Source organism: Mytilus californianus, unplaced genomic scaffold, assembly GCF_021869535.1.
Source record: "Mytilus californianus isolate M0D057914Y unplaced genomic scaffold, xbMytCali1.0.p SCAF_8, whole genome shotgun sequence".
NCBI lineage: Eukaryota > Metazoa > Mollusca > Bivalvia > Mytilida > Mytilidae > Mytilus > Mytilus californianus.
In genome coordinates, this window is record NW_026262734.1 from 71,881,839 (window position 1) to 71,907,702 (window position 25,864).

A 25,864-nucleotide genomic window follows, 5' to 3' on the forward strand; every position below is an offset into this window, starting at 1 on the left:
AAAAGTCAAAATTGTCAACCAAATTAAAAGGACCATCAAAAGCATGTAATTTATCTAAAACATCCAAAGAATTGTTTACACTCCAAAAATAGTTCATTCCACTATTTTCATATGTTTTATTACAAAAGTTTATGATAAGTTCTTTGACAGTAGTTAAGGAACTTGTTAAAAACACTGAAAGATAAGTTGTAGAACACTTACTAAAGGCCGAAATGAAAAGATATCTTAGGTTTTTTTGTGTAGTTTAGGTAACCAACCTAGTAGGGACCTTCAAATGTTCAGAAGATGTCTTAAGCTGAGGTGTGGTAATGATATGATTGTTTACTATATGACTCTCTGTGGAGCCCAGTGACCTGAATGTAGAAGAATTTATAATTTCATTCTTAAGAACTTTCATGTAGAATTTACGTCATACCACCATCACATTATTGGCTGCTCTGCTTTGTGAGTATTTCAAGTTGGTTTCTTATTCTAGAAATAGGCGTATTTCTGTGGATTCATTATTATTCGTGGGATACCAATTTAAGTCGATTTCATGAGTATAGGTGAACCACGAATTCAAATGTTCAATGAAGTACATTGTACAACTTTTCTATAGGGTTGTATGCTGACTTTGGCAAAACCACGAAATCAAATATCCACGAAAATACGATTTTTCCTCAATCCACGAAAATTGGTACCAATGAAAATAAATGAATCCACAATATTAGGTCTTTCCACTTTTCCGTTGTTACGAATCAAGTTACGTTTCAGATTTCATTGTACGCAATCTATGTATTACTGGTAAATCATTGAGTCAAGGATTTCCTTACCACAAATTACTTCAAACCTTTACTCAACTCTTCCATGGATACAAAGATTTGGTTTGGAAGTTTTTGTACCTGTAGAAAGCTAATTGCAAAAGGGATAGCAGATCCTAATTTTTACGGTGATGTGAGTAAACTAATCGATCCTTTGAATAAACTTATTCTAACAGGTTACCAATTCAACTCTATAATTAGATCTTTGAATATTGGTTTTATCAGTGTAAATATTGATTTTGTTATCAGTAAATTAAAACTGAACTTAATATTATTGTCATACACATATGTACATTCCCGGTCCTACAATCTGTCGATACCTATATTTTGGCATTGCACAAGGTCATGTTTTTCTCTGACTGTTAATGACGTCTTTACACTAAATCCATTGGATGTTGGATATGTACTGATTAATATTTTAGTCTTAGATACATGATATTTTTTTAGATGTTATTGACTTTGAACTAGCTTTCAGTAACTCACAGATCTGTACTTTGTGTCCTTTGTGTTTTTATTAGGGTTTTTTGTGCTTTGTATGGATCTGATGGGTTAAGCACTTTCCAACTGATTTTTATAGTTTGTTCTGATGTTGTACTGCCATTGTCCAAGGTTATGGGGAGGGTTTGGTCCCAGCAAACACATTTAAGCCCGCCACATTCTGTATGTGCCTGTCCAAAGTCAAGAGTCTGTAATTCAGTGGTTGTCGTTTGTTCCTGTATATCATATTTGTTTTTCGTTTATTGTTTTGTACATTAATTAGGCTGTACAGTGACCTATAGTTGTTAACTTCTATGTCATTTGGTCTCTGTTGGAGAGTTGTCTCATTGGCAATCATACCACATCTCCTTATTTTAATACACACCACAAAAAACCTAAATATTTGCCAATTAACCATGAAAATGAGGTCAAGGTCAGTTGAAACCTGCCAGTCAGACATATACTGTAAACACCTTACAATTGTTCCATACACCATATATAGTTAGCCTATTGCTTATAGTATCTGAGATACAGACTTGCCTTGACAACGTAAACTTCTACTTTAACACTGACCAAGGTCATATGAACCCTGTCTGACTGATGTGTACACCTTGCAAGGATCCCATATACCAAATGGTCTCTAGTGCATGAAATTACGAGGTTCATGTTCGGGTCTAACAAAGTAAGTGGGAACCAGTTGGTGTAATTCTTTATCTCGGATATCAGAATGTGTAACGTCATGAGAACTTGATTGATTATTTTAAAGAATGACTAGTGTACAGTTTTTGATATTTTAGGTAATCCACCACGTCTTACTTTCTAGTGTGTGAAGTTGGTATTTAAAAATGACTTATAGCACTAAGGCCAAACACTTTCATTTAACATGGTTAATTTACTATGGGTTTTTTAAAGTGAAGTTACAAGTATTAAAATGTATTGAATATTCAAGGATTACATTTCATAAGGAGAAACCGTGATGTAGTCTTTTGTAGTCTATGTCTATTAAATATGAAACTTTTACATCGATCTTGGTTATTTGTAATATGAGTGAATACATTGCTTTGCACAATAATCACCTCTGGTCATTTCTGGGTTTCTGACACCTGTCTTTTTTTGTATCGTGTTGGTTCTGAGGATTGTCAGTTTGCTGTCCTAAGACCTGGAGCGAAAGCACAGGCCGAACCCTCTCTACCAGTAATGTAAATTGTTGATCTACCAGGGTATAATTCCATGAGACAAATATGAATGGAACATCCGTTTACACACAAAAACCTGTTTGCGTTGCATTATTCACAAATTAGGTATCCATTTTCACCACCTGTGTGCATGTTCCACATGTACTATAAGCCAGTTTGTGACTTTTTCCAACCCAGTAAAAAAAAAAAAATGGCCAGCAATACAAATGTCTTGTTTAAGGAAGGTGAAAATCATACTTTAAAAAACAAGAGTAATGTATATTAATGCGTGTTTAAACGTGCCTTTAAAAAATTCCCTCTATCATAATGTCTGCAAAAACCTAAATTTTTTTAGGTAAAAATCATCTTTCAAGGGCAATAACTCCTATAAAGGATCAATTGAAAACTTCTGTAATGTTGACTTATTTTTACCTCTTACTTTGCTGAACATTTTTCCTGTTTGAAGTTTCTCTATATCATTGTTTCTGCGAAAAACTTTTAGAGTAATAAAGCTAATAAAAATAGTATTTCAAGGGCAATAACTCCTATAAGGGATTAATTGATGAATGCATCCTTAAACTAGTTGGTAAATCTTACTTTGCTGAATATTTTTGCTGTTTAAAATTTTGCTTTATCTATAATAGTTTTCAAGATAACAACCAAAACCTGAGAAATTTCATGAAAATAATTATTTCAGGTGCAATAACTCCAAATTAGGTTGTCTGAACCTTTTGTAGATTTTCTTACATCAAGAACACGTAAACCCAGAAATTATAAAGGATCATAAGTACAGGAATATCAAGGTATATATATGACCATAATTGACAAAAAAGGGCAAAACCCAGGAGTCATCTAATAATTTTGGTGTATTAAAATGAAAGTAGTTAGATTTTTACTTTTTCATCCCCAGGCATTACATTCTCAGCCTATATATTGGTGAGTTTTGGTAGCGTCTATGGGCCATTCGTATATCTTGGGAAACAAGATTCTCGGTACCTCTTGGAAATTTTCGATCATTTATACACGTTACTGAGTTATCTATGTCTTTGATACGGTCCCTCTATGGATAGGCTACCACGTGACATTGTATATTTCAACAATCAAAGTTCATTTGTAGATAGGATAGTAAAAAAATAAAGACTGTAGTGTGTGATAACATTTTGTGAGGGAATTCGATGTTTGCTATACCACGGTTCATTTCAACGCACTTTATGACAATACCACTATACCAATCAGAATGAATTTTTTTTGCAGTGTTTTAAGAAATGATTTTACTTTGTATCCATGTATTATTTGTGAAACATTAAATGTTTTAAAAGGGCGAATATTCTGTATAAAGTCAATAATGTAGACTTTTGAAGCCCAAACTTTCTATTGCCTTAAATACGCAAAGGAAAGATCCGAAAACTTTTCCAATACAGTATGACATGATTTTGAAATTTTAGCACAACTTTTGGTTGACAAATTTTTATACGTTATTACAAAAAATGAACTTAAAATATGTGCCATTTTCTCCCTACCCAGTTTACCCCTATTACTTATTATGATGTGGACCGGTCATTGTTATTGAATCTTATGCAATTTGATTGGATTAAGTTATTATTATTTTACCTTCAAATTGTTTATTTTTTTCATACATGTATATTGATTAAATCAGAACGTGCATGAATGTTTACAGGAACTTAAATGGCCTTCAAACTGGACATTGGACACGTCCATATTATTTTTTATCAATGAAACTAAAGGTATGAAAGGTAAGAATTGCCACTTCTTATATTTTCATAAAAATTTCCACATATACAGAAGATAGTTTTTTTTTTATAGCCAATTCCCGAGAAAATATAGGAAATTTACAAATCAGACGTTCTATTCCATTAAACAAGTGTTTTTTCGAAGAAAAGTTCGAAATACATTATACGCACTTCTACGCCAGGTAAAATTACTGTTTATCTTAACAAAACAAAATATTTTTCAGTCTCATTATAATGTTATAATTACAATTAATCCCAAACAAAAGTAGTCAATAAATAAAGTCAAAATATGTCCGATCTGTCTATTTTTGGACATCAAAATTCAATACGATCGTTTTAAGGTCAATTTCGTCTACTTCACAAAATCTTGTTGGCACTATAGGTTGCAGTCAAAAAATCATTTATATGTCAGAACCTATTTCCCTTTGGACACAGCATATGTGTTTTTAATAATGCGAATGTTTATTAAATATCAAGTATAATGATAATGATAACACAGTTATATAATTCGTGCTTTGAGACGGTCCGATCCCTGTACGCATTGTGTGTGTAGTATTTAATACAGATTGTGACAATAAACCTGGGAATAATTTATTAATATATAATGTCCCAGAATAAACTGATTATTTCTGAACGAGATATTTGTATTCAATCATAGCCTGGGAAATTGTCGGAAAGCATGAAGAAAATAAACAAAACGATATTTCTGGTATAAATATCTATCTTAGGTCGGAAACACAGTGGTCAGAAAGCAGAAAGATAATTAAACAAAAGGATTTTTCTGTCAAAAATATTCATTTTCATTAATACATACTACCAGACCAAGAGAATATTCATTAAAATTATTAAGTTTAAACTGAGATTAAATTTATCTTTAATAGAATATAATTAACAAGAAGGTGTCCATAGTACACGGATGCCCCATACCCACTATCATTTTCTATGTTCAGTAGACCGTGAAATTGGGGTCAAAACTCTAATTTGGCATATAAATTAGAAAGATCATATCATAGGGAACATGTGTACTAAGTTTCAAGTTGATTGGACTTCAACTTCATCAAAAACTACCTAGACCAAAAACTTTAACCTGAAGCGGGACAGACGGACGAACGAACGGACGCACAGACCGAAAAACATAATGCTCCTAGGTAGATATAACTAGAGGCGCTCAAGAGCCTGTGTCGCTCACCTATATTTACTGATGCTTTGGAAATCATGTAAAATAAGGTTAAAATCATAATTAATAGTATTAGATATTAGATATTTATAATAATGATATCTAAGATAACAAAAAACTGCAAAATTTCTGTAAAATTACTAACTCAGGGGCAGCAACCCAACAACGGGTTGTCGGATTTGTCTGAAAATTTCGGGGCAGATAAATCTAAATCTGATGAACATTTTTGCCACCTGTCAGATTTGCTCTAAATGCTTTAGTTTCAGAGAGTAAAAACTGCATTTTACCCCTATGTTCTATTTTTACCCATGTCGGCCATGATGGTTGGAAGACGGGGTCATCGGACAAATCTTTTAAACTAGATACCCTAATAATGATTAAGGCCAAGTATGGTTAAATTTGTCTCAGTAGTTTCAGAGAAGAAGATTTTTGTAAAAGATTACAAAAATTTACGAAAAATTGTTAAAAATTGACTATAAAGGGCAATAACTCCTAAAGGGGTCGACTGACAATTTTGGTCATGACGACTTATTTGTAGATCTTACTTTGCTGAACATTATTGCTATTTACAGTTTATCTCTATCGATAATAATATTCAAGATAATAACCAATAAAATGCTTCGCTGGGCGCAGCTTGATACGACCGCAGAGGTCGAACCCTGAACATTTGGGGCAAGTATGGACACAACATTCAAGCTTGATACAGCTCTGAATTTGGATTGTGATTAAATATTTGACACAGCATAGGTTTCTGACACAGAAAGAATGTGGTCTAAGAACTTGAATTTTTTTAATTTACCTATTATGGTCCAATGTCCAAAATCAAAATACATGGTTAGATTCAGCATATCAAAGAACCCCATATATTCAATTTTTGTTGAAATCAAACAAAGTTTAATTTTGGACCCCAACTTGGACCAACTTGAAAACTGGGCCCATAATAAAAAATCTAAACACATGTTTAGATTCAGCATATCAAAGAACCCCAAGAATTCAATTTTTGTTAAAATCAAACTAAATTTAATTTTGGACCCTTTGGACCTTAATGTAGACCAATTTAAAAAACGGGACCCAAAATTAAAAATCTAAATACACGGTTAGATTTGGAATATCAAAGAACCCCAATAATTCAATTTTAGATGAAATCAAACAAAGTTTAATTTTGGACCCTTTTGACCTCAATATGAACCAATTTGATAGGGGGGCCCACAAATAATAAATCTAAATACATGGTTAGATTCAGCATATCAAAGAACCCCATATATTCAATTTTTGTTGAAATCAAAAAAAGTTTAATTTTGGACCCCAACTTGGACCAACTTGAAAACTGGGCCCATAATCAAAAATTTAAACACATGTTTAGATTCAGTATATCAAAGAACCCCAAGAATTCAATTTTTGTTAAAATCAAACTAAGTTTAATTTTGGACCCTTTGGACCTTAATGTAGACCAATTTAAAAAACGGGACCCAAAATTAAAAATTTAAAAACACGGTTAGATTTGGCATATCAAAGAACCCCAATAATTCAATTTTTGATGAAATCAAACAAAGTTTAATTTTGGACCCTTTTGACCTCAATATGAACCAATTTGATAGCGGGCCCACAAATAAAAAATCTAAATACATGGTTAGATTCAGCATATCAAAGAACCCCATATATTCAATTTTTGTTGAAATCAAACAAAGTTTAATTTTGGACCCCAATTTGGACCAACTTGAAAACTGGGCCAAAAATCTATAATCTAAATACATGTTTAGATTCAGCATATCAAAGAACCCCATATATTCAATTTTTGTTGAAATTAAACAAAGTTTAATTTTGGACCCCAACTTGGACCAACTTGAAAACTGGGCCCATAATAAAAAATCTAAACACATGTTTAGATTCAGCATATCAAAGAACCCCAAGAATTCAATTTTTGTTAAAATCAAACTAAGTTTAATTTTGGACCCTTTGGACCTTAATGTAGACCAATTTAAAAAACAGGACCCAAAATTAAAAATCTAAATACACGGTTAGATTTGGCATATCAAAGAACCCCAATAATTCAATTTTTGATGAAATCAAACAAAGTTTAATTTTGGACCCTTTTGACCTCAATATGAACCAATTTGATAGCGGGGTCCTCAAATAAAAAATCTAATTACATGGTTAGATTCAGCATATCAAAGAACCCCATATATTCAATTTTTGTTGAAATCAAACAAAGTTTAATTTTGGACCCCAATTTGGACCAACTTGAAACTGGGCCAAAAATCAAAAATCTAAATACATGTTTGGATTCAGCACATCAAAGAACCCCATATATTCAATTTTGTTAAAATCAAACTAAGTTTAATTTTGGACCCTTTGGACCTTAATGTAGACCAATTTGAAAACTGGACCCAAAATTAAAAATCTAAATACACGGTTAGATCCGGCATAACAAATTAATAAATGTGGTCAAAGATTTTACAAATCTAATGCCCCATACTGTGCAATTAAAGATTACTTCTTGAAATATTTCAATATTTGAAATTTGAAAAAAAAAAAAATATTTGAAGAATAATTCTTTTTAATTTCTGAAATCTGAAATGAGAAAAAATTGACCCCCCACAATTTCTTTTTACCCCCCCCCCCCCCCTTTTTTTCCCCAAAAAATTCTTTCCCTCAAGATATGGTCATAATCTCAATTCAAATTTCAAATGGAGTTTGCAACCATAATTACCCATTTAAATTTACCATAGTGCTAACTTAATCTATTTTATAATAGAATTTAAAATATAGTGTCAAATCTTTCATATGGATTTTTTTGTAAAAAAAAAAGATGCACCATTTGCAGATATTTTTACTGGTCTTCCTTTATAAATATGCATTTCTTTAAACATAATTTAAAAGCAGTGTAAGGGAAGTAACCAAAACGTTGTATTTGGATTACCTCCCTTACACTGTTTTAAATTATCTTAATTGTTCATTAACCATTACTTTATACATAATTTAAAAGCAGTGTAAGGGAGATAATTTCAATGATGTATTTGATTTATCTCCCTTACACTGCTTTAAATTATGTTTTGTACTAAAGTATTTGTCCATTAACCAGGACAACCTTGTTTTTCCCCCTTTTTTGCCCCTAATTCCTGAACGGTTTGAGCCATAACCCCCCAAAGCAAATCCTAACCATCCCTTTGTGGTATGGAAACTTGTAGTATAATTTCAGAGAGATCCATACACCGTTCCACAGTTATGGTCTGGAAACTAGAAAATGCTTATTTTTGGCCCCTTTTTGGTCCCTAATTCCTTAACTGTTGGTACCATAACCCCCAAAATCAATCCCCACCTTCCTTTTGTGGTATTGAACCTTATGGTAAAATTTCAAAGAGATCCATTCACTTAAACTAAAGTTAGAGTGCCAAAACCAATGTGTCTTCGGACGACGACGACGACGACAACGTCATACCAATAAAAACTGCAAAATTTCCTTAAAATTACCAATTCAGGGGCAGTTACCCAACAACGGGTTGTCAGATTTGTCTGAAAATTTCAGGGCAGATAGATCTTGACCTGATAATCAGTTTCACCCATGTCAGATTTACTCTAAATGCTTTGGTTTCAGTATTTATAAGCCAAAATCTACATTTTATCCCTATGACTATTTTTAGCCATGCGCCATCTTGGTTGGTTGGCCGGGTCATCGGACACATTTTTTAAACTAGATACCCTAATGATGATTGTGGCCAAGTTTGGTTAAATTTGGCCCAGTGGTTTCAGAGGAGAAGATTTTTGTAAAAGCTAACGACGACGGACAACGACGACGGACGCCAAGTGATGAGAAAAGCTCACTTGGACCTTCGGGCCAAGTGAGCTAACAATGTTATATATACGTGTATTATGTCCCACAGGTTTGATATATACGTGTATTATGTTCCACAGGTTTGAACAGTGAATACATTTATGAAAATTATATGCGATGTATGAGCACCAATGAGCAGGGATGCGTACACATAAGTTAGTATCTAAATTTTAAACGGTAGTGAATGAAAAAATACTTGCATGGTTTCAATTCACAAAGATTTTAAATCCTTGCATCTCACTAAAAACGTAATTAATATTTTACAATAATCATTAAAAAAAATTAACTACTACGTTAATTATTTTATACTGTTTTAATATGGATTTATAAGTCTCTGCTAATATTTTGTATAGCAATATATTCATATAGTGGAGAGTTAGACTTTAAGAAGAGATTGATTTGATAAATAAAATGTCCATCAGTAAATACTTGTTGTTTGTGTTTATTGATATTATATTCTAAATTTTGGAAAAGATTCATTAACAGGAATGTATATATATATCAATTATCAATTTTCAATTCTTTTATTTTAATAGTTAAACTTTATAGCATCTAAATCTTTGCAATATGGTATGGTTTTGAAAATTGTATTCATTGTGTTGATCAGCTATCCTACACGTCTTGGTTCATTTACATGATATATCACCCTGTTCACACGACACACTATCGGTTTGCAGTCACGCAAATTCCAGATTAAATGGCAATGAATCCAGAGTCAAAACACTTGAGGTCGGTAGTTTGACATCCGAATTCAACTATTAAACATTAGATTTGAGCCTAGATTAATATATGTGATGACACAAATGCATATTCTTATCCAGAGTATTAGTGCATATGCTTTCTATTTACTATTTCTGCGCAAAAAAAAACCACGTGCATACATAATTATTAATTTCACTCTCAAATGTAAATTTTTGCTTTTTTTTTAATCTAAATTCAAGACACAGCAGGAAGAGCTTGACATGTGACTTTCAAGCATGGTCATCATTACTAAAGGTATTCTGACCTCTAGCTGTTTCTCTTTTTTTTTTGAGTGGCTGCCATATTATAAACTTTGACATTTTCGAAATACTAAGGATTTTCTACCCCAGGAATAGATTACTTCAGATGTATTCGACAAAACCTTTGTTTTCGAAATTTTGGGTCCTCAATTCCTTTCAACTTTGTACTTTATTTGGCCTTTTTAACTTTTGTTATTTGAGCGTCACTGATGAGTCTTTTGTAGACTGGTTTTGCATCTGGTGTTCAACATTTTAATCCTGGTATCTTTTTATATCTTCAAATCTTTTTATATAAATTGGTTCTTTTGAGAATATGTTCAGGAATTTATAAAACTTCTGAAAATAAGATATTCTTCAAAACCAAGTTTTCCTGCAGAATTTTTGGATTGATTTAAGTAACTTCAGGAAATCCTTAAAATTTGAGATGTTTTATGAGACCAAAATAATTGTCAGTATATAAGAGGTCCCAATGAAGCTGGTGTGTTACTCTCAAGAAAAATATACGAAACCTTCTTATAAGTTGCATACCAAGGGTCTCACTTCTCATGGAAATTGGACTTTAAATTTATCTATACAATATCTACTATGAGTACATGACAGCTTCAATAACGAGTATAAGAATAACTGAAGGCATCCAGGAAAGAAAATATGAAGATATGATAGATAAATAAATGCGTACAGATTATAAAGCAAACGGAGTGCTTAAATTAATATATTGCGATTGGTTTGTGTAATTTGCATTAGACATACGGTTTGCAGAAACTGGGATTTGCAATGGGATTATGAAAAAATGATGTACACTCCCAAGTAATAAATTAATTAGTCAAGCCTTAAAATGTAAATTCAAATATTAGCTGTATATATTCACTTTTCTATTCACAACTATCCAACATTTCTTTTAATTGAGTTGTGCAAGAATCTACACACAATTACATATTTTCAATAAAGTTTTTTAACATCATCGTTATCTTATTCTATTCACGGTCAATTATTTCAAATCAAAAGCAAACAAAAATTCAGCAACAATTTTTTGGTGACCAGTCAGCTGTCTCGGGTTTACGTATTGCTTTTCTTTTTTTAAAGAAAGCAACTTGTTTTTTTATCTATTATTATTTTCAGGATAGGAGACAATAACTTACACATAACCATTATATTCTATTTTAAGTGACTGCAACAATGTTGGTTGGTCAGCAAAAACAAATCTGAAACTAGACATCCTAAAGCAGTAATGTGACCAACTTTGGCTTCAATTGGCACAATATTTTCTGAGCAGGGTACAACAGAAAAAGCACTCTCATGGAAAGCTGCCTACCAAACTGCATTTAATGGTTTGCCCAATGGCCTAACAACTGTACAACAGATAAAACTGTAATTTAACAAATGTCTTCACACTTCAATTTAGGTAATGGATAGTTAATAAATATTTTAAACCCTACCTCTTTTGCAAACTGGGGAAGGGTAAAACATGCCCTATGGACATCAGTGTTATAATACTTTAAATTCCTTTCTTTAATTTCAGCATCTGTATAAGTCATTAATGGCTCCCTAAAACAGGTATCCTGTTGAGAAAAAAAAACAGGTATCATAAGCACTTTTATCCTGTAAAACTACATCACAAAATGCCTTTTATCCTGTAAAACTACATCACAAAATGCCTTTTATCCTGTAAAACTACATCACAATATGGCTAGTTCAATGGTTTCTTTTTGTAATGTGTTTATTGGCAAAAATACATGTTTCAATGATTATGGTGATTAGTCCATAGTTATATCTGAAAATGCAAGACAAGTGCATATAGATGTTTCTTTTTGCCTATTCTATAAATGAACCATTGGACAAATACTAATGATAAACCTAAGAAGTCTGGATTGAGGGGGTATTTTTATAACTAAACAAATTACTTCTTTTAATTATTCTATTATCTGGAACCAGGTTTTCCAGCACGAGTATGCTCTTTACAATGCCTACTTTATATATAAAATACGATTTTTTTCAATTAACAAATTTTCTTTCAGATAATTCCTTAATGCTATAATATTTACTTGTCCGTTTAGCATTTTTTCATTTTTTTTTGTTTGTATCTATAATACTTTGTTAACAATATCAAGAGGTTTTTTATGTAGTTTTTTCCAAGTTAAGTGGTAGTCTAATTTGTACTTTTGAATATATTCTATTTAGTTCTCCTCATTCCTCAAATATTTGGAAAAATCCTGAATATGTGTTCTGTGGTTTCTATTGAGTCCTTATAGAAAGTACATTTATATCTTTGAATAACTTTAATTTTGTAAAGAAATTCATTTGTCCCCAATATTCTGTGAGTGTTCCTGTATTGCAAATGGAAATTTCGAATTTTTAGACATGGTTTAATGCTGTATGACATAGTTTACAGACAAAAAAACTACATAATACAACCAAAGATCTGCTGTATAATATATAACATGATATTTTCAAGTCCAATGCTAAAAATCATGACATAAATGAGTCAAACTGAACAAAACTCACCAATAATCTGTAACTACTAAGAAGAAATATCAGCTCAATAGCTCCACATTTTGCTAACAGCAGTAAAATACCTTGTAAAATCTTGTTGTAATAAGGAATAAAGAAGATTCCTTGGAATAAACCTTAACTGTTATCTGAGACTACTTATTTCACAACTTCAAACTAAAATCAATCAATATTTACAAGGCTTACGATTTTTGCCTGTTTTTGTCATATTTCTAATTATAGAAACAGTTTACTATCAAACTTTGAGAAAAGGATGTATTTAAAATCCCAATATATATGTTAGCGGCAATAAGTGAAATTAGGCATTAAGCTTAAATCCTAGGCAATAAGCTAACGCCTAGGCAGTAAGACTATTGCCTAAATAATGTTAGGCATTACTCTTAAATCCTAGGATTTAAACTTAAATCCTGAAAATTATGTCCAGGCATTAATGTTAATGCCTAAAATGAAAATGAGAGTAGATAAAAAGAAATCTATTCAAAGTTAAAATACATTTTGTACATAATAAAATAATAAGAACTGAAGTTTGAATTTCAATAAAATCATAAGTAAAATATTGATGTTAAAACTCATTGAATAAACCACTTAAAATATATTTAAACTTGTTGAATTGTTGTCCCATTGGCAATCGTACTACATCTCCTTATTTTTATATTGATATAAAATTTGTATTGAAATTTATTTGTTACCAATTGATGCGAGGCTATGGCACAGACTTCACAGTTTTATTTTTTTCTAACATTTGTACCTGGTGATCGTCCAATACCTTTGTGTAGAGCAGAATTCTTTTGTATATGGACGAATTTGATTCCAATTGACCACTGTTATTTCGTTGTTCCTCATCAATGCAGTAAGCATGTCATGAATATTTCGGTCTGACCACTCAATACTACCCTGTGATTGGAGATGTATTGGCTTCCCGTGAACAATAAATAGTTCTGGCCACATTATCATTAATTCAGATATAACCTTAGCTGTAAATTCACGACCTTTGTCACCTTGCTGTTTATGTGGCACACCAAATATTGTGAAAACATTGCCTTTTTTGACGAAAGAGCTCTAGAAATATAATTTTTGTTAGGTGATCTTGGTACACCATAAGAAAATATAGTTTCCATCTCACTTTGATTGGAAATCGATTTAATCAACCTGTCCTCTTCTGCAAAACTCTTTTGATAAAACGGGTTTTAATTCTATGGTCTATAATAATAATAGGCCGCTTTTACATATTTCTTTATGTGTTTTTCCAAAAGTACCATACAACTCTAGAAAAACATAAACTTTAAAATTTCCCTCATCATTCTCTTTTACTTTAGTTAACAGTCTTTCAAACCTCCAATGGTAAAAAATTGCCATACTATTTTAAATTGTAATAGTCTATAGTTGCCTTATTTTCTGATTTTGAAAGTTTAACCTTTGCCAAATGATCATTGTACTTTTGCCTTGGGTATCACTACATGAAAAGGCAGATTTACAACAATTTGGACAGTCATGTAAATGTTTGACAAATATAACTACTTTTCTGCCAGATATATTTGCGGACCTACTAATGTATATGTAAATGTTTTATTCCTTTGGCATTATTTAGGACGTCCTCAAAGATATGCTAAAGATAATTGTTTTATTTCCATAGCTTTATTCATATTCCAAAGATATGTAAAGATAGGCCTTAGATTTACATGCACTTTCCAGGATAGGAGATATATGCAAAGTTTAAAATTTGCATAACTGTTTTACAGAAGTGTGGGCAGTTTTGAGAGACTGCGATTTATAAAACATTTACAACCAATGTAAATGATGTCAAATGTTTCTGTTATATTTGCAAACGTTTCTCGATATCGTTCATGCATGTAAAGAAATGTATTTTATTTACTTATACTTTCCAGTATTATAGTTATTTTGATAAATATTGACATTTGCAACATATCTTTACAGACGTATGCAAAGTTTTGAGAGACCGCGGTTTATAAAATATTTACAACCAATGTAAATGCTGTCAAATGTTTGTGTTATATTTGCAAACGTTTGTCGATATCGTTCATGTTTGTAAAGAAATGTATTTTATTTACTAATACTTTCCATTATCATAGTTATTTTGATAAATATTGGTATTTGCAACATATCTTTACAGACGTATGCAAAGTTTTGAGAGACCGCGATTTATAAAACATTTACAGCCAAAGTAAATGCTGTCAAATGTTTGTGTTATATTTGCAAACGTTTGTCGATATAGTTTATGTATGTAAAGACATGTATTTTATTTACCTAATACTTTCCATTATCATAGTTATTTTGATAAATATTGGTATTTGCAACATATCTTTACAGACGTATGCAAAGTTTTGAGAGACCGCGGTTTATAAAACATTTACAACCAAAGTAAATGCTGTCAAATGTTTGTGTTATATTTGCAAACGTTTGTCGATATCGTTTATGTATGTAAAGAAGTGTATTTTTTTTACTAATACTTTCCAGTATTATAGTTATTTTGCTAAATATTGATATTTGCAACATATCTTTACACCGGTATGCAAAGTTTTGAGAGACCGCGGTTTATAAAACATTTACAATCTAAGTAAATGCTGACAAATATTTGCTTATTTTTGCAAACATTTGTCGGATGTATTCATGTATGTAAAGAAATGCATTTTATTTACTTCATAGTTATCATATTAAACATTGATACTGTTAAGTTGTCTTCACAGAGGTACAGCTTTGCGAGACTGCAGTTTATATCTTGCCTGCACAACAAACGTAAATGAGGGTCGTGATTAGAGCTAAAAGAAGAAAAAAAAGAAAATAATTTACTCCCAAAAAATTAGATAAAAAGGGTCTAATATATACAGAATAGAAAATAATCATGACAATGGACATAAAATATAAAAAAAATAGAGAAATATTACCTAAATTATCAAAGAATACAGATATGAAAGACCCCATCCAGACCCTAGTAAATGCTGTAAGATGTGTCGATTATTTCGCATTTACGGAAAAAATAAATCCATATATTGTATAGTAATTTTTGCAGCAAAGTTCACGTATTGATGGTTTCAGAGAGGCACACTGAGCGAATATTTGATTTGAAGTAGATATTGTTCTTCCCGATTCAAAACAGAACTGATTGAAGATATAATTAATGATATTAAAAAATGGCAGGGTGCTTTTTAAATGTCGGACCGATGATATTTTTTTCTATTTGAATAAATAAGAAAATCCCCAAAGCTTTACTCCAGAACCATGGAAAGTATTTAAAACAGTAATGGGGATTTTTTTTAAGATCTTGCTTGCAAAACACAAATGCTTTAAAATGTTCATAACTTTCTTTACAACAGAGTTTACAATTCGATATGCTTGTATCAGAACGGAAACTTTAACTGAGACGATGAATTGTAACAGTAAATTGATATTTTTTTTTACATCTTATAGACACATAATAAATGGGTTGATGGATTGATTTGTGTAAACGTCCAGTTGCAAATACAACATGAATCTCAGGTGTAGGAAGAAATGCACTATTATAATAACACTGTACTAAATCGTAAGCAGCTTTACCTTTTGTACTTCAAAATATGAAAACAACGATGTCATTCAGGAATGAAATCTAAACTAGAATAAATAATATCAAATCGATAAACACGGTACGTTTTCTCAACCCAAGCTTAAGTCTATCAATCTTGGTGTGGACTTGGAAAAAAGTTAGTTTAGCTTCTGCTCATTTGTGATCTTTTTTCATTTTAAACAAGAGAATACAAATTAATTATTTCCATATAACTTGAGCCAAGGCGTGTGTTTTGCATGATCCTATAATTTGAAAATACACGAGTATGCACATACAAATGTACATGTACATGGTATTTATCAGAATGTTTATGTTTACAATTGAAAATGTCTAATAATACAATAAAGAAGGAGCATGAATCAACTATCCCTTAATAGGTGATAAATGTGTCACTTGTATGTAAATGAAGGGATTTTCCTGACTGTGAAAAGATTCATCATTTAGCATTATGGGGTACCTTAAAAGGAAAACCGTATGTGTTAATTACCAAAATTGATCTAATAACCCTAATTGTGTATAATAAAATCCAGATGTTGTAAAGAGATTGATAATATACAAATACATGTATACCAATTACGCAAGCCAAGAATATGCCAGATAAAGACATCGGTATCATTCTGTAATTAAACATGCAGTTTGTATTCGTGAAAACATGTTAATACTTTGAAAAACGCAAATAATTTAAAAGTTTGCATGCTAGAAAATTAAAGAAGAAATAAGAACAGTTACTGTAACATTGTATCTAAAAATATGTTTAAATTATATACAGTAAAACTGTTTTTAAACAATTATCTTTTGTATATAAAAACATTCTCGCTTCCCCGCTTCTCATAGCAGATATAATAGATTCGATGCAAAGCAAGTACTTTAATTTTTGAATCAGGTATAACCTCTGTATTTCGTGTTTTAACAAGAATAAAAAATGACCAACATTAATGAAAAAAACTACATCAATTTCAATAATCTTCCTGCTCCTGTATCAGTTTTATTCTAATGATATATGCAAGTATTTAATCAATTCAAAATTTTAATAAAAAATATTGGTGCCCTTTGGTTTCCCGATCTTGACTTTATCCTATTTAAAGGTATAATGATATAAAACAAAATTCCCAGTACATGTATTTGTTCCAATCGAAGGCTCAAAATTTTTAAAACATTTCTTATCAAGATTAGCATTTCATTTGAAATCAAAATAATGTTGTTGCTGAATGGTGTAAAGTTAATCGTCAATATCAAACTCTACCTCCATTTTGTCATCAGTGACAACATATTAGAATTTGAAAACCTTTGGATGAAAGGTTCATAAGTCATCGCACGAAAACGACTGGAGCAGCCCGCCCGCTCGTCCGCGGTATAACAATAAATCAATAACGGGACGGGAAATCCGGTAATAAAAATAGCAAGTCATTAATAAATGTAAAATAAATCCGGTTTACTGTCAACATCTGACATCCTCATGTTTATGTCGTATACTTGTAAACTGGTGTTTGTCTTGGAGTCGCCTTTTGTTTTTACTCAATTCAATAAGCAGTGTGTCGGCACTGATTTTTGAAACTTGTCAGCAACAAGGCTGATATATACCTGATATATAAGTTTTATAAAAATCTAGCAAGAATTGTACACGTTAGAGAGCTAACAAGACCGGACGGAAGGACGGACGCCCGGTATTTCTATGTCCCCATCAACGCGTCGCGCGGGGGACAAAAATCCAACGACATCTTAAAATCATGTTGAATTTAGATTCATATTAATTTGCACTTTGATCTTCGGGGATGGGTGTGTTTTTGATGTTTTGAGTTAGACATGATGAACAGGCCTGGTACAGCTGGTAAAAAATGCACCTTTTCACAAAGTGGGGAGACAAAACGACTAACAGACGGTTAGCAAAGGTGCCTTTTTGTAGTGGGCATATTGGTCACATAGGCGTCGGGAAAAGCCAGAGAGTATTCACAGTCTTATAAGGAGTTTTTCTAACAAGTATACAAGTGTTTATGCAAATTAAAAGGGTTGCTATTTCTTTATTTGCATAAATGGAAATGTGGGATATGCACAGCAACCGGCCAATTAACGACAATCAAAACCAAAGACATACAGATAACACGTGACTAATGCAGGATGGACAAGTATTTTTTTACTGCTAATCTGTTACAGTAGTTTTAGTAACGATTCGTTGGTCTCTTGAATATGAAAGTTAATAAGTATATTTAGTATAGCAAGTATTAAACATATCAAATTATAACATCATATGTTCACAACAATAGTCAAATTTAAGCTATAACAGCAACATAGTTCAGTCTCCTAGTACGTATTTGATAGTCTTGAAAAAACTCAAACCATTATGACATAAGGAGATGTGATATGATTGCCAATTAAACAACTTTCCATCAAAGACCAAATGACGTACATGCTAGCTTGCTATATTTGAGATCTCCCAATTACCATCCCACTATGAACTGCTTATACAAAAAGATATTTTGTCACCAAATGATTTATAATAATTTATAAAATAGAACATCATTATATATACTAATATAAATTGTGTTCCCTTGGCTAAATGGGATCATATTGTTTTACCAGTATCCTTTCGACAGTCCATCCCGCACTTGGTATACTAGTATAGGTTTATACGGCTGATTTCGTAGGATTATGTACAGTTTTTTAGCTTAAACTTTTAAATGATGTACCTGGTGTTAGTACATACACTAAAGATTTGCATCTTGTCAATTTTTTTCTTTTTTTTATGACAGGTTGCTAAATTTGGCATTTTGAAATATATTGCGCCGATTTATTTTTTACCTATATTGAGAATGCATATATATTCTCAGGATAATTTTTTCTTTAATAATTTTTCACGAACGACAGAATGTTGAACTTGGTGTATTTGAGTGAAATTTTGCAAGGTTTGTCCGACTAACTACGCACACAACCCACACGTTTACATCATACAGAGTATACTATATTTATATTGTGTATTGTATCAGGATGTTGATTTTCTTTTTAATTTTCACAACTAACAGAATGTTTAACCTTTCTTGACTGCTGCACCAAATGGGTTTTTCAGACACAACAATTCAAATTGCACTTTATCGTCCTGTAAATGCATGAAATATTTGCCACCGGACATTGAGCGACCATCAATCAATCAATTCAAATTGTACATCAATATCACTGTTTACCAAATTACGTTATTCTGTAACGTCACACGTTTTCTGTCAAATTCTAAGCGTATCGGTCAACTTTGAAGCAATGTATATTAAAAAAACAAGGATGATGACATATGTGTTTCTATATATATATAAAAAAAAAAGAGGATGTGGTATGATTGCCAATGATACAACTCTCCACAAGAGACCAAATGACACTGAAATTTACATCTATAGGTCACTGTACTGCCTTCAACAATGAGCAAAGCCCATACCGCATAAGCAGCTATAAAAGTCCCCGAAATTACATATGTAAAACAATTCAAACGAGAAAACTAACGACATAATTTATGTACAAAATAATGAACGAAAAACAAATATGTTACATAGCAACAAACTGAGTTACAGGCTACTTGACTCGGGACAGGAACATACAGAATGTGGCTAGGTTAATTTCGTTTAAAGGCGCCAACCCTTCCCCTAACCTGGGACATAAACTGGACCCCTGTTGTGTTCACTTATCGCTACACTAACGGTGCGAAGCTTCAGATGGAATGGCGGACCAGTTTAACCTGGGACAGTGGTGTAACAGTACAACATAAGAATAAACTGTAGAAATCAGTTAAAAAAGGCTTAACTCATCAGATGGATATAAATAGAATACATATAACAAAAACAGAGTGGACGTGGAAGGGTACTTATACTTCCCAACAACCAAAAGACTTTAAGTACAGATCTTAGAGTACTCGCAGTTACTGAAAGCTAGTTGAAAGCTAATAACAACTAATACAAAAATCATGCATCTTAGATGCATGGATTCAGTATACAATCCTGGATATTATGTTAGTTTTTAGTCTTTAGATATAAGAAGATGTGGTATGAGTGCCAATGAGACAACCTTTCTCCGTATATAAGAACAAATCCATGTATTGAAAAATAAAAAATAAAGGTTAAAACTAGGCATTTTCTCTATGTAAATTTATCGTCAAAATTGACGTTTTCTAATCAAATTTACGAAAAATCAAAAATGGTGACCCTCATTTTTTTATTACATATTCCGATGTAACTCGATTCAAAGTACAAGTGTGCCGAAAATTTTAGAAATCGGGAGATATGCCATTCGGTATCGTGTTATCTTGATATATAAGTACACAGTTTTGGATTATGAAGAAAAATTGCCCACTTGCATGGAACACGAAACTGCATTGAAAATGAAAAAAATCTGGAGCAAAATCAAACATACAAACCAAGGTTAGAAAAAGACACTACTTTTAAAAAAGAAATGAAAAAAATTAACATTAAGAGATAAAATCATAATAATTTAGTGCAAATAAAAAAGACGTAGATAACTAGAATGACATCTTTTATGAGGGTGTGGATGGAGTTTACAGAATAGAAAAAAATGGGCTAAAAAAATAAAGAATAGAAAAAAAAAGGAAAGGCCAAAAATTTAAGAATAGAGAATAGTGGGCTTCTAGAATATAAAGAATAGAGAATGATGGGCAAAATTTATATAGAATAGAGAAAAAATGGCGTAAATAAGTGTGACAATTATCACCTTTTACAGAAAGATCTGGTCCGAAAAGATCAATAGAAGACCACCGCTAGTATCAATATTCATCAATATAATAAGATAGAATAATATTATCTATCGATTTTGTTTGATTTCATTGGTAAATTGTGTGTCAATTATGACACGTGACTCATTGGTTCTTTGTTTGTAATTTTTAACTTTCTTTCTCACACACAAGAAAGTTTTTGCAGAGGACGTTACTGAAGCACACGGAGTTCAACATCTCGTGACTGGACTTAACGGATAAGGAAAACAAATTTTACAAATATTCGTCAATAGATTTAACGTTTATATATGTGTGCAAACTAGCCGATTCTTTAAAAAAACATTCTCTCAAGGTGTGTTTTGTGTCAAATATTATGTGGCAACTAATCTACCGATGAAGGAATATTTCTAGACTATTTCAGAAACTTGGACTTTTTATAAAAACTTGATAAATCGCTCGATAACCTTCCGAATGCTACCGATTTTAAATTTGATACTGAGGCCGCATATCTAGTATTGTTTAGGCTTAATTTGTATATGTGTATTATTTCTACCAGTAACCAGAGACATATATATATAGTATATATGTCTCTGCAGTAACATATAATACATATTGTAGTATATGTCTCTTTTTAAAAAAATTAAATTCTATGTTTTATAAACAAAGTGAATTATGACTCGTGCAATTCCAGAAGTTTCAAAGAGATACTCAAAGGAAACGATCGTTTTATGCTATGCGAATGAACCATCATAACTTCCCGAGAATAGAAGATTTTGATGGATAAAGAAATTCACGCAGTACATCAAACAGAGAAGAGATCAAGAATCGATTTTGTAGACCCGATTTTTTTTATTAAAACGAAATTTTTAAAATACACGTATAATAAATGGTATTACCAATATGCCAAAACCAATCCCAAAGCAGCTATATTTGTCATATCATAGCTTGACCAGTAAAGCTATGGCAATATTTGTCCATATAATCTGCACCTTTCAAATATATCAGCAAATTAAAAGCAAATATAACTATTTACCATACATTTCTAGCTGTCTTAAATATCTTTCTTTATAATATCTTTGTATACATATTCAAAGTTACATATGCCCAATATATTTACACATACATTTCTAGCTGTCTGAAATATCTTTCTTTATCATTTCTTTGCATATGTATTCAAAGTTACATATGCCCAATATATTTACACATGTCATTGATATTATTATTTGACCACATTTCTTAATTAAACAAATTGTCTGCAAATCTATGTATTTACCATACATTTAGGAATATGTTCAAAGGCTTTTGATATGTTCTGATTTGTCATACATTTCAGCTGACTATAAAGACTAACAAATATATTCCTTTACAATACATTTGACAGGTCTCTGCATATTAAAGGAAATGATGCTTTACACCCCTCTATAAAGTTCTCGTTTTGAATTGGTTTACATACCAGGCAAATGTAGATGCACCTTACACTTTATAACCCCTATAAAACTATTTGAATGATGATGCTTTGCTACCTAGACAAAGAAACACATTTGCGGATAAATTTACATCATAGAAAAATACATGACAAAGATTTCCATTTGTAGAGGTATACAAATACATAAGTTTGCGAAAGTTTTGAGATGGTCATAAATATATGCAAATTCTAAACTTTAAAATGGTTTGATTAGGTGTTAATATATTTTATAAACCGCAGTCTCTCATAACTGCCCATAGGAGGGTATAGCACAAGAAATGTTGATATTTACTACATGTAAAGATAAGATAAACTAAATGCAGCGGTTTGTAAATATATGTAAATGTCGGTCTCTGAATACATTTACATAACATTTGCATACTTCTTCAAATCTGGGATTTCGTGTAGTGTATATGGTCTTTGTTTTCCCTGATTCAAATTTATATTCCGCAAAGATTCAAGATTTTTTTTGTTTCTTAAATGCTAATAATCCAGATTAAGAAATGAAAAGACAAGATGGGTATTTAAGAAGATTTACATATCCAATAAAACAGATGGGAAGATGATGTGACTGTCAAAATTTCATATCTTCAATTGTCTATTTTTTGACCAGCTCAAACCGGCTTGACCATTGAAGAGCAATACCACAAAGAAATACGAGTAAGTTCTGTTTTGAATACGAAAAAATACTAAAAAATGAAGATCTTTTAAATCAGTTTATATTAATTTTTGGAATATAATTTTAAAAATATTATTCATCAAGAGTATTTAACCGAAATAACATGTATTGGTAAGATAAACAATAAATGTGGATTGTGACCACATGTGTCCACAGATGATGCCCCCACCGAATTTCGTACTTAATCTGTATTATGTAGTAATAAGCATTGTGTATAAGTTTCATAAAATTTGGTTGAGACAAACTAAAGTTAGAGAATGGAAACAATATTTGTACTTGATCTTAGTTTTGTGGTAATGAGTATTGTGTATAGGTTTCATAATGTTTGGTTGGGGCAAACTTAAGTTACAGAATGGAAACTAAAAATTTTGCAATTTTTCGATTTATAAAGGGGCATACACAATAATGGTTAAAGTGACACTACCCAAATTCAACTTGATCTGTGTTTTATCAGTGGAAGGCAAAATTAAACATTGCATTGTATAAAGCATTGACTGTAGTTGATTTAACTATAATCATACACAAAGAAAGATAACTCCAATTTTAAAATTACTTGAATAATGACATTGATATTTTTGGAAAAAAAATGAAAAATTTAGCAATTTTTCCATTTGTAAAGGGGCATAACTCTAGAACAGTAAAAGTGAAGCCCCCAAAATTCAAACTTGATCTGTGTATTGTGGTAATAAACATTGTGTATAAGTTTGATAACATTTGGTTGAGGCAAACTTAAGTTAGAGAACGGAAACCAATTTTGGGACGTACGGACGGACAAGGGTAAAACTTAATGCCCCCTCCGCCTCGGCAGGGGCATAAAAATCCCAAAATTAACTTATTGCCTGAAATGATGTTTGGCAATAGGTTGAATAATCATCATCAGATTTCAGGAAATAAGCTTAATGACTGGAAATTTCAGGCAATAACTTAATGCCTAGACATTAGCTTATTGCCTAGGATTTAAGCTTAATGCCTAATTTCACTTATTGCCGCTAAAATATATACCAAATATTGGTTGATGATCCCATCAAGTAAAATTAATGGTTACTGATCTCACCAAATTATGGTTACCATAAGTTACCATAACCATAATTTGGTGGGATCAGCAACCAATATTTTTACTTGATGAAATCATCAACCAATTTTGGTATATATAATATTGGGATTTTTGAATACATCCTTTTCTCAAAGTTTGATAGTAATTGGCCCCTAAAAGGATTTGTTTTCTGTAATGCTCACATTTGATTCATTTCTAGTCACATTGGTAATGTAGTTCTGTAATGAGGAGTTAATACGTGAGGCACACAAGGTGCCAGTATGCTGCAATTAGCAAATGATAGTCAAAGTCAAATAACTCCCCCCGAACACGTCAAATTAAAATGAAGGTATAGTATGTTTCAGGAACCTCTGGCCTTTGTTAGTCTTGTATGTTTTTTAATTTTGGTTCATTTATATGTTTTGGAGTTAAGTGTGACGTCCATTTTCGCTGAACTAGTATACATTATTGTTTAGGGACCAGCTAAAGCACGCCTCCAGGTGCGGGGTTTTCTCGCTGTGTTGAAGACCCATTGGTGGCCTTGGGCTGTTTTCTGCTCTTTGGTCAGGTTGTTGTCTCTCTGACATATTCCCCGTTTCCATTCTCAATTTTAAGTACACATAATTACATTACACATATGTTTCATTAGAATCCATAATTTTGATTGGCTGACAACATTCGGCAGGAAAAGAAGCATTCAATACTTAAATAATGATAAACAATCCTACAAAATATCAGGGCTTAATATGGCCTATTCTCTGATTCACAAAATATCATTGTGTCACAAAAGTTTTTAAAAAATGGTCACAAGTCCAACATGTCCAATAACTCAAGCAATAATTTTCAAATCAAAATGACAGTATATTATGGTCAATAACAAATGCTGCCAAACAATCATACCAAGTCTTAAATCAGATAGCCTCAGATTAGATAGGCCTTCAAAAATTGTCATTGCATTTCAAAGGTAAAAATAATTGTTAAAATTCCATAACTCCCACAAAGAATGTGAAATCAAAAAGACGGTATATAAAGGTCAACTACAGATGATTGTAAACAATCCTTCCAAGTATGAAAGCATTCTGTCATACAGAGGCGTTCCCTTCACCAGATGTCTTGTGTTACAATAGTCTGAAAATGGCTTAAGCCCCCTTACTTCTGCAAAAATTGTCAAATCAAAATAGGTGGATGACATTAACCATAAAATTTCATTTTTAATGCACCCACCTAACATACGGCTAAATCATATACCATTCGAAAGCACATCATCTGTACTATCTTTTTTGCCTGGTCGTCAAAAATTTGTATGGTTCAATTTCCGTCAAATCACAATGAAAGGTCAAGGACAGACAATTTATATTTTTACAAGATGTCAGCATTTTTGCATATTCTGTCTTCTCAATAATAATATTTTGTATGGACATATGAAAATCTGTTAGAACAGATGTTAATAGTTACTTATCAAAAGCACTTTGAAATATTAATGAATGATTTTTGTCAAGCCTGCGACTTTTGTCGCAAAAGCAAGACATAGCGATCCTACATTCCACAAATATTCACTCTGTGGTTAAAGTTTTTGAAATTTTAATAACTTTCTTAAACTATCCTGCATTTCAACCAAACTTGGATACAAGCTTGTTCATGATCATAAGATAGTATCCAGAAGTAAATTTTGTAAAAAAAAAAATCCTGTTTATCCGTTTTCTAC

At 31.7% G+C, this 25,864-nt stretch overlaps 1 protein-coding gene across 2 annotated transcripts in view; it reads right to left on the reverse strand.

Moving 5' to 3' along the window:
- The window catches only part of LOC127712440 (spermidine synthase-like), a 176,974-nt gene that overhangs the window by 4,986 nt on the left and 146,124 nt on the right, over positions 1-25,864 (reverse strand). Inside the window, exon 7 of one of the 2 annotated variants that reach the window (XM_052218883.1) lies at positions 11,650-11,772. The exons of the other annotated variant lie outside the window; for it this stretch is intronic. Coding sequence (XP_052074843.1) covers positions 11,650-11,772 — 123 coding nt within the window. The remainder of the gene's footprint in view (positions 1-11,649; positions 11,773-25,864) is intronic. 2 annotated transcript variants of the gene reach the window in all.